Consider the following 9,234-nt stretch of genomic DNA (forward strand, 5'->3'; position numbering starts at 1 on the left):
TTTACTAGTATTTTGTTGAGAATCTTTGCGTCTATATTCATCAGAGATATTGGTCTATAGTTTTCCTTCCTTGTTCTGTCATTATCTGTTTTAAAGATAAGTGCGATAGAGGCTTCATAGAATGAATTAGGGAGAGATTCACCCTTTTGGATCTTTAGAAATAACTTGAGCAAAATGGGGATTAACTCTTCTTTGAAAGTTTTGTAGAATTCAGAGGTGAAGCCATCAGGGTCAGGGCTTTTCTTTGTTGGGAGGTTGTTTATTACTGATTCAATCTCCTGGCTTGTTATGGGCCTATTCAGACTTTCTATATACTCCTGGCTCAATCTTGGTAGATTATATGTGTCCAGGAATTTGTCTATCTCATCCAGATTGTCTTGTTTCTTGGCATATAGATGTTCATAGTATCCTCTAATAATGTTTTGTATTTCTACTATGTCCATTGTGATTTTGCCTGCTTCGTTGCAGATGTGATTCACCTGGTTCCTTTCTCTCTTCTTAGTAAGTCTCGCTAGTGGTGTATCAATTTTGTTTATCTTTTCAAAGAACCAGCTTTTACTTACATTTATTTTCTGTATAGTTCATTTATTTTCTATTTCATTTATTTCTGCTCAGATCTTTATTATTTCCTTTCTCCTGGAGTTTTTTGGATCTTTTTGCTGTTGCTTTCCAATTCTCTGAGGCATGACGTTAGGTGATCTATTTGCCTTCTTTCCGTTTTCCTCTTATACACACTAATTGCTATGAACGTCCTTCTTATGACTGCTTTAGCAGTGTCCCAAAGATTATGGAAACTCGTGTCCTCATTGTCATTGGCTTCCATGAATCTTTTGATTTCAGTTTTTATTTCTTCAGTAGTTGTGGAGTCATTCAGGAGTACATTATTTAGTTTCCATGTATTTGGGCATTTTTTTAGATTTCTCTTGAAATTAAACTCAAGTTTAATTCCATCATGGTCAGAGAAGATGCTGGATATAGTTTCTATGCCTTTGAATCTGTAGAGGCTTGCTTTGTGCCCTATGATGTGGTCAGTCTTTAAGAAGGTTCCATGTGTGGGTGAGAAAAAGGTCTATCTCGTGGTTTTTGGATGAAAAGTTCTATAGATGTCTGTTAAGTCATTTCTTTCTAATTCACATGTATTTGTCCATATGATAGGGAGGACAACTTTTTTTAAGAATCTACGTAATTGATTCAATGTCATATGAATGAGATTAAGATAATAATAAATATAATAAAATAAACAATCTAAGAAACTAGGGTCTAGCAGGTGGCATGGTGGTTAAGGCACTGTACTACCCCATGGTTGGCCATGGTTTAAGTCCCAGACTCCATGGCTTAAAAATCATGCTAGGCACATGTGTGTGCAACCTAAATCTTGAAAGGAGAATGGGAGAGAAGGGATCGTAGCATGGCCACCCCCATAGGAGGTGATCTCTCATTTTCACTCTCCCTGTTTCTCTGTGGCAAGCATATGCACCCTATAGCAAAAACCTAAAATAAGAAAGAAAAATAATATGGGGAAATACAAATTGTAGCCCTTAGAAATCAATCTTTGGAACCAACATATGGCATAATGGTTATCACTGGACTCCCACATAGTCGACTGTGGTTTGAGTCCCTGACCTCGTGGCTTAAACTCACCCTGGGCATGTGCGTGAGCATGCCCAAAACCACAAGAGGAGAATGGAGGAGAAGGGATTGTGCTGTGGTCATCCTCCCTGGTTGGTAATTTTCTGCTTTCTGGCTCTTGATCTCTCTGGTGAGTGCACATGCCCTATAGCAAAAATCTCTCTTAAAAAAAAAAGAAGAAAGAAAGAAAGAAAAAAAAAAAGAAAAAAAGAAAAAGAAATCAATCTTCAGGGACCAGCAGATAGCGTAATGGTTATGTTGCTGAACTATCATATGGCCATCCGCACTTCGAGTCCCAAACCTGGCAGCTTGAAACTCAGGCTGGGCATGTGTGCGTGCGTGTCCGATATCCCAAGAGGAGTATGGAGGAGATGAGATTGTGGCATGACCATCACTCCAGGTGAGTGATTTTTTGCTCTCAGGCTCTCTCTGGCAAGTGTACACACCCTATTTATAGGGACTATGGACTGGGCTACTTGGTAATGCTGATATGTGGAGGAGATACCTTGAAGACATACCTCATCCCAGCCAGCTTGGGGATCATGAAATTGAAAGGGAGTCTTTGAATTACAGTTAAAGGTTATGATGGGATGATTTAAGCAGATGGTATGAGCTTTCCAGGAGTAAGTGCTTTGACACCAAGGTAAAAGGGGAGTGATGTGGAAATGACAGCAGGGACTCAGGTGAATACTAATCCTACTGTAACCATAACCATCCTACATTGGCAGAATAAAATGCTGTCTTTCAGAGAGATCTATGATTTAATTAAAGCAAGATTGTTTCAAGAGATGATGTGTCTGGGAGGGATGGAGTGATAGGAGATTAGGTCAGTTAAAAGCACATCTCGGGGTGGGGGGTGGTGAGCAGCAAGTGGCATTGTGGTTAAGGGTGCTGGTCTCCCACATGGCCAATTGTGATTTGAGTCCCAGACCTGGTGGCTTGCTTTCTCACTTCCCTCTCTCTCTCTCACTCAGTCTCTCTTCGGTCAAATTAAAATAAAGAAAGTTCAGTAAAATAATTATTTAAAAAATAAATGAAAGCATATCTTGGGGCACCAGCAGATGGTGTAATGGTTACATCGCTGGACTTCCACATAGTTGACCATGGTTTGAGTCCCAGACCAGGTGACATGAACCTCATGCTGGGTGTGTGCATATGCATGTGTGCCCAGGATCCCGAGAAGAGACTGGAGGAGAAGAGACTTCAGCATGGTCATCCCCCTGGGGGGCGATTTCACACTTTCTGTCTCTCTGGCAAGTGCACATGCCCTATAGCAAAAATCTCTCTAAAAAGGGTGGGGAGTGGGGCAGCTAATGGCATGGTTGTTAAGATGCTAGACTCTCACATGGCTGACTGCAGTTCAAGTTCCAGACCTGGCAACTTGTTTTCTTACTTTCCCTCTTTCTCTTTCTCTCTCTCTGTTTCTCTCTCTGGTGAGTGCATGTGCCCTGTAGCAAATTAAAATAATAATATAATAATGATGGTAAATAAAATTTTTAAAAAGCACATCTTAACATGAGATTGAGAATCTGGAGAAGAACAAGGACCCCAGGGATTTGTATAGTAGCCCTTCTTTAACTCAAGATGGAAGAGAGAGGATGCATGGTGAATCTAGCTCCCTTCAGGGTTCTCAGCAAAACCAGAGACATAAACATGCTATAGCGATCAGTGTAGTGCTCTCTACCCAGAGACCTTGGACAGAGGTGGAACCCAGACCACACTAGTAATTAATGTATTCAGTTTAAAATTACAGTAGGTTATAAACACAAAAGCTTAAGATTTATCCTAGTATTTAAAACAAATTCTCTTCTACACATGTACTAAACACTTTGACAAATAAACAGAATAAGGTGATAGAGGTTTTCTGTTTGTTTGTTTTGTTTTTTTGACATAGGGTGCATGCTCTCACCAGAGAGAGACAAAGAGACAGAGATAGAGAGGGAAAGTGAGAAATTACCCTCTCGGGGGAATAACCACACTGCAACCCCTTTTCCTTCATTCTCCCATTCTCCTCACAGGATTTTGGGCATGTACATGCATGCCAGTGCATTTTTCTTTAAAGAATTAATTCTTTTTTAAAAAATTATTTATTTATTTTCACATGAGTTTGCCAGAGAAAGACAGAGAGAGAGAGAGAAAACAAGCCACCAGATCCAGACCTGAACCGTGGTCAGCCATGTGGGAATTTCAGCACCTCAACCACCAGGCCACTTGCTGACCCTCCTGGCGTGTTTTTCAAACCACCAGGCCTAGAACTCAAACCACACAGTTGGCCATGACAGATCTAGCATCTTAACCTACATGCTACTTGCTGGCCCCAAAACTGAGCATTTTTGAAAAGGTAAGAAACAAATGAACAAACAAAAACCTAGAGCTTTGTGTTGGTGCACTGCATGAGCAATATTCCAAGAAAAGGAGTCAGAGGGAGGAATCAGTAAGTCCTATAATGGCAGGAAATGGGCAGGGGGAGAGTCAGAATCCTGTAATTTTTTGAGAGAGAGATTTTTGCTATAGGGCACATGTGCTTATCAGAGAGACAGACAGAAAGACAGAACATGAGAAATCACCCTCCCCCCCCCCCCGGGGAAAAACCATGCCACAATCTCTTCTTCATTCTTCTCCCAGGAATTTGGGCACTCAATGCACACACACCTGGCATGAGTTACAAGCCGCTGGTTCAGGACTCAAACTGTGGTGGGCCATGTGGGAATACAACAACATAACTAGTACACCATCTGCTGGTTCAAGAAGTCCTATAATTTTAAAGAAAAATATTTCTAGGAGACATCTTCAGAAAACCACTCATTATTCAAGCTACACCTTTATATCTGATGTTCCCAATCACAGAGCTGGGTCTGTAGGCCGCTTTGGTTCCATGCTTGGAGATGGACAAGGAAGGCCTTAACCAACTGCTGAGGAGTTTGTCTTGATGCATGCAGGAATTTCTGACATGGATCCAGAAAATGCTGGACTTAGCTTTTGGTATAATTGGAAATATACTTGGGACCAGCAGTTGGTGTAATGGCTATGTTGCTGGATTCCCATGTAGTTGACTGCGGTTCAAGTCCTAGACCCGGTGGCTTAAACTCATGCCGGGCGCGTGTGCGTGCATGCCCAAGATCCTGAGAGGAGAATGGAGGAGAAGGGATTGCGGCGTGGCCATCCCCCCCCCGGGAGGTGATTTCTTGCTTTCTGTCTCTCTGTCTCTCTGGCAAGCGCACACACCCTATAGCAAAAACCTCTCCAAAAAATTTTTATACACACACACACACACACACACACACACACATATATATATATATATATATACTCCGAAGTGATGTTCAGCTAACATATGAACAGTTTTGATTGCCCAGGATCTATGTTATACCTGTTAATTAAATATTTTAAAATCATACCTGATATATTCATCTGAAAAGGATGAATTCAAATATAATCCAACATGAAGGCAAAAAGATAACTAATTTCCAGACTGTCCCTATAGCCTAGTGGTTAAAGGAATTGGATCCCACGTGACCGACTGCAGTTTGAATCCCAGTCCCAGTAACTTAAAAAATGTGGCAGACACATGTATGCATGCTCCAAATCCCAATAGAATGGAGAAACAAGGGAGAAGGGATTGCAGTGTGACCACATCCCATTGTGGGGTGTTTTTTGTTCTCTCTCTCTTTTTCTCTCTGCAGAGTATATGTGTCCTCTGGCAATTAAAAAATTATAAATATATATTTGACAAATTTCCTTTTAGTCCCACAGTTTTTGAGAGCCCAAGGCAATTGAAATCCTTTGTCAGTCTTGAAGTTAAGCATAGAAATAGATCACTCGCAGGCAAGTTTAAACTCTTGGCACCTCAACAGCTGCTAAGCTTTAATTATTAATTCAGTTTACCCAAGTGCTTGTTCTTTCTTTTAGCTTGTGAATTCCTTGGTGGAAGATTTGCTGTCTTCTTTGGTCTTACTCAGCCCAAATACCAGTATGTGTTAGAAGAGTACTATAGAATACAAAACAAGGTATGTAACATCTGATGGGGACACCAAAGGCCTGAGATGGGAATCTGGGCTGCTCCCACTTCAACCTGGTATAGAAGAGTCTTTTCCTACCTGAGAATCACATACTACAATTTCACTGAGTTCCCATGGTCAAACTGACTTATTTTTCTAATATCCCTTTTAACACTTCATATTTCCCTTACTCCTATGAAGTTAGGATGTTATAAAATGTGTCATAAAAGAAGATAATCAATGGGACCAGCAGATGGCATAGTGGTTAAGTTGCTGGACTCCTACATAGCTGACTGTGGTTCAGGTCTCAGACCTGGTGTCTTTAAATGCACACTGGGCACACATGTGTGTGTGTGCTCAAAATCCCAAGAGGAGAATGGAGGAGAAGGGACTGTGGCATGGCCATCCCCCCTGGGAAGGGGGGGAGGTGAATTCTCACTTTCCGTCTTTCTATCTCTCTCTGTCTGGTGAGTGCACATGCCCTATAGTTAAACTTTTCTTTATTTTTCCTTCATACCAGGAAAGTGACAAGGAGAGTGAAGGGAATGGATCAAAGGTCCATATAGCAGGAGCTCCTAATGAAAAGTCTTACTTGGAGCCTGGAGTCCGAGAGTATGGGACCAGACAGAAGGACCCTGCAGAGGCCATTCCTCCAAGGAGCACCACCCCCAGGCAGAGTGTGGAGGCAGATTCCAGTTCACAATGAGCATCAGAGGCTCTACTTTCTCTGGAACCCTGTTCCTTTGCCACTGATTAGCATGGCAACAGAACCACAGGTAGCACGTCTGACCCAGATCTTATCCTAATCTTTTCATGATTTATATTCAAGCATCCCAGAATTGCAAGCAACAATGAGAATAATCTTGGATACTTTCTCAATATACATTTTTATTTATAAGTCCTTCCATCCTGATTCTATCCCACTGATATGAGCCCTAGTAGTGTTGACACTTGTAGCATAATATAAATGTCATAAAAACTTTGGGCCTGGGAATTTGGAGCTGAAATTTTTCATAGTAGGGCTAGGATGCCATAAAGGATCTCTGTTTCTCAGAAGAAAATTTGGGCACCAGGAACTCCAAATAAATCCCCCAAGGGGATTTGACATAAAGTGTATATTTCTAAATAGCCACCTTCATTTAGTTGGATCTTGCTTTACAGTAAACATAAATAAATATTCTTAATAGCTCTGTTACAAGATCTTTATCAAAGAGTTTTATAATAAAGTATACTCCCCAAAATAAATTAAACCAAAAAATTTATGTAAGCTTTAAAAAAAAGTATTTTTTAAATGAATGATTTTATTTTTTGTCAAGAAATTTTAAAACTGGAAAAGATCAAACATGGAAATTATAACTAGGTAACACAGGTTCTTCGGGCTAAAGGTAACTGGAATATAGTAGAAAAACACAGGACTTGCAGTTATAAAACTTGAGCTCAAGTTTCCGTTCTACCATTTACTAATTGTGATTTCGTAAGTCCAGATTTCTGAGCTCCAGTCTTCTTCGGAAAATATAGAGGGCATTATTTATTCCTCAAGGATTATTATTTAACAAAATGAGATAATAAATGTAAAAATGCTTTTAAAACAGTGGATAATGATTGTTAATTTTTAACTGATAGCTATTATAAGTTGTTATATTGGTGATCCCTGAAGAATCACATATTCTGAAATTCATGCCCTTATATAGTCCCACCCCCATTCACTCTAGGCTTGGCCATATGACTTTCTTTGGCCAATGAGATAATAGCAAGTATGATGTAAGTAGAGGCTTGAGGAGCACTTGAACATTGGGGCTTGTCTTTTTGGAAAGCTCCATGTCGTAAAGAAGCTTGGGCTGGCTGAATGATGACCTTGTCGGATTTCTAAAAGATGAGAAGCTATGTGGAGATAAGTCTCCAAGGATGAAAGAGCATCTTATACATTCCATCCCTAGCCAAGCTCCCAGCAGCACATGAGTAGGCTTTTCTACCCTACGTGGGACAGATGAACTATGAAGCTGAGCCCAGTGAACCCCACAATCATGAGAAATAATAACTTAAGTTTTGGAGTGGTTTGTTATGCAGCCAATGAGGAACTGAGGCCTGCTGATGACCGCAGGAGTGCACATAGGAGACAATCTTCTTCCTGATAGCTTTTCTGAAAGCTCAAGAAATATCCTGAAACAGAACCTCCCAGCAAAGCCATTCATGGATTCTGAATCACAGAAAATGTGAGATAATATGAGCCCGCCATTGGTGTGGTGATTAAGGTGACTGAATCCCACATGGTCCACCACATGGTTTGAGTCCCAGACCCAGAGGCTTGAAAAACAACCCAGGCACATGTGCATGGGTGCCCAAATTCCCGAGAGGAAAATGGTGGAGAAAGGATTGTAGTGTGGCCATCTCTACCTGGTGGGTGCTTTTTCATTTTCTTTCTCTCTCTCTCTCTCTCTGGAGAGTGTATATGCCCTATAGAAAATTTAAAAAGAAGAAGAAAGAGAAGGGGAAGAGAGAGAAGAACAGAGAGAGAAAGTGAGAAAGCAAGCTGGCAGATCTAGGACTCAAACTGCAGTCAGCCATGTGGGAGTGCAGCGCCTTAAGCTCCATGCCACCTGGTGGCCCCTAGCCTGTACATGTTTAAGTGAAAGGACGAGTTTCATGTCTCTCACTTTAAATTAAAACCTAGAAATTACTAAGCTTAGTGAGGAAGTCATGTCAAAAGCCAAGACAGGCCGGAAGTTAGGTCTTTGCTCCAAATATAGTATAAATTGTGAATGAAGGAAATTAAAAGTGCTACTGCAGGGGCCAGCAGGTGGTATGGTGGTTAAGGCACTGGACTCTCACATGGCCAACTGCAGTTCCACTTTTGGATCTGGTGGCTTGCTTTCTTACTTTCCTTCTCTCTCTCTCTCTCGCTGTCACTTTCTAGTGAGTACACATGCCCCATAGCAAATTACGAAAAATAATAATAAATAGAATTAAAATAAGTAATTATTATTATTTTTTCTTTTTTTGGAGAGGTTTTTGGTGTAGGGTGCGTGCGCTCGCCAGCCAGACAGAGAGAGACAGAGCGACAGAAAGCGAGAAATCACCCCCCAGGGAGGTTGGCCATACGGCAATCCCTTCTCCTCCATTCTCCTCTTGGGATCTTGGGCATGCATGCACATGCGCCCGGCATGAGTTTAAGCCACCAGGTCTGGGACTCGAACTGCGGTCGACTACACGGGAGTTCAGTGACATAGCCATTACGCTAACTGCTGGTCCCAGTAATTATTTTTTAAAAGTGCTATTCCAATCAACACAAAATTATAAGAAAGCAAAACAGCCATATGCCTGATATGAGGGGAAAGTTTTTAACTTTTTAATTTTTAAAATTTATTTCCAGAGGGCATGTGCATTCTCTGGAGGGAGAGGGAGAGAGAAAGGGAAAGATTCCCTCTTCTTTCTCTTCCATTTCGCTCTTCTTTGGGGATTTTGAGCATGCACTCATATGTGCCCAGAGTGTTTTTCAAGCTACAGAATCTGGAACCTCACATAGTGAGTCATTTTGGATCCAGCCACCTTAGCCATAAGATCATAGGCTGGTCCCATATGGAAAAAGTTTCTGTGGTCTGGATAGAGC

The 9,234-nt window shown here is 41.2% G+C and overlaps 1 protein-coding gene across 1 annotated transcript in view; it reads left to right on the forward strand.

The window, feature by feature from the left end:
* FAM177B (family with sequence similarity 177 member B) overlaps positions 1 to 6,775 on the forward strand; it is an 11,429-nt gene extending 4,654 nt beyond the window's left edge. The window contains 2 exon segments of the mRNA XM_006170199.3: positions 5,539 to 5,636; positions 6,148 to 6,775. Of these exon segments, the coding sequence (XP_006170261.1) occupies positions 5,539 to 5,636; positions 6,148 to 6,333 (284 nt within the window). The 3' untranslated portion in view covers positions 6,334 to 6,775.
* Positions 6,776 to 9,234: the final 2,459 nt, after the last annotated feature.

This window comes from Tupaia chinensis, unplaced genomic scaffold (genome assembly GCF_000334495.1).
Source record: "Tupaia chinensis unplaced genomic scaffold, TupChi_1.0 Scaffold148108_1, whole genome shotgun sequence".
Taxonomy (NCBI): domain Eukaryota; kingdom Metazoa; phylum Chordata; class Mammalia; order Scandentia; family Tupaiidae; genus Tupaia; species Tupaia belangeri.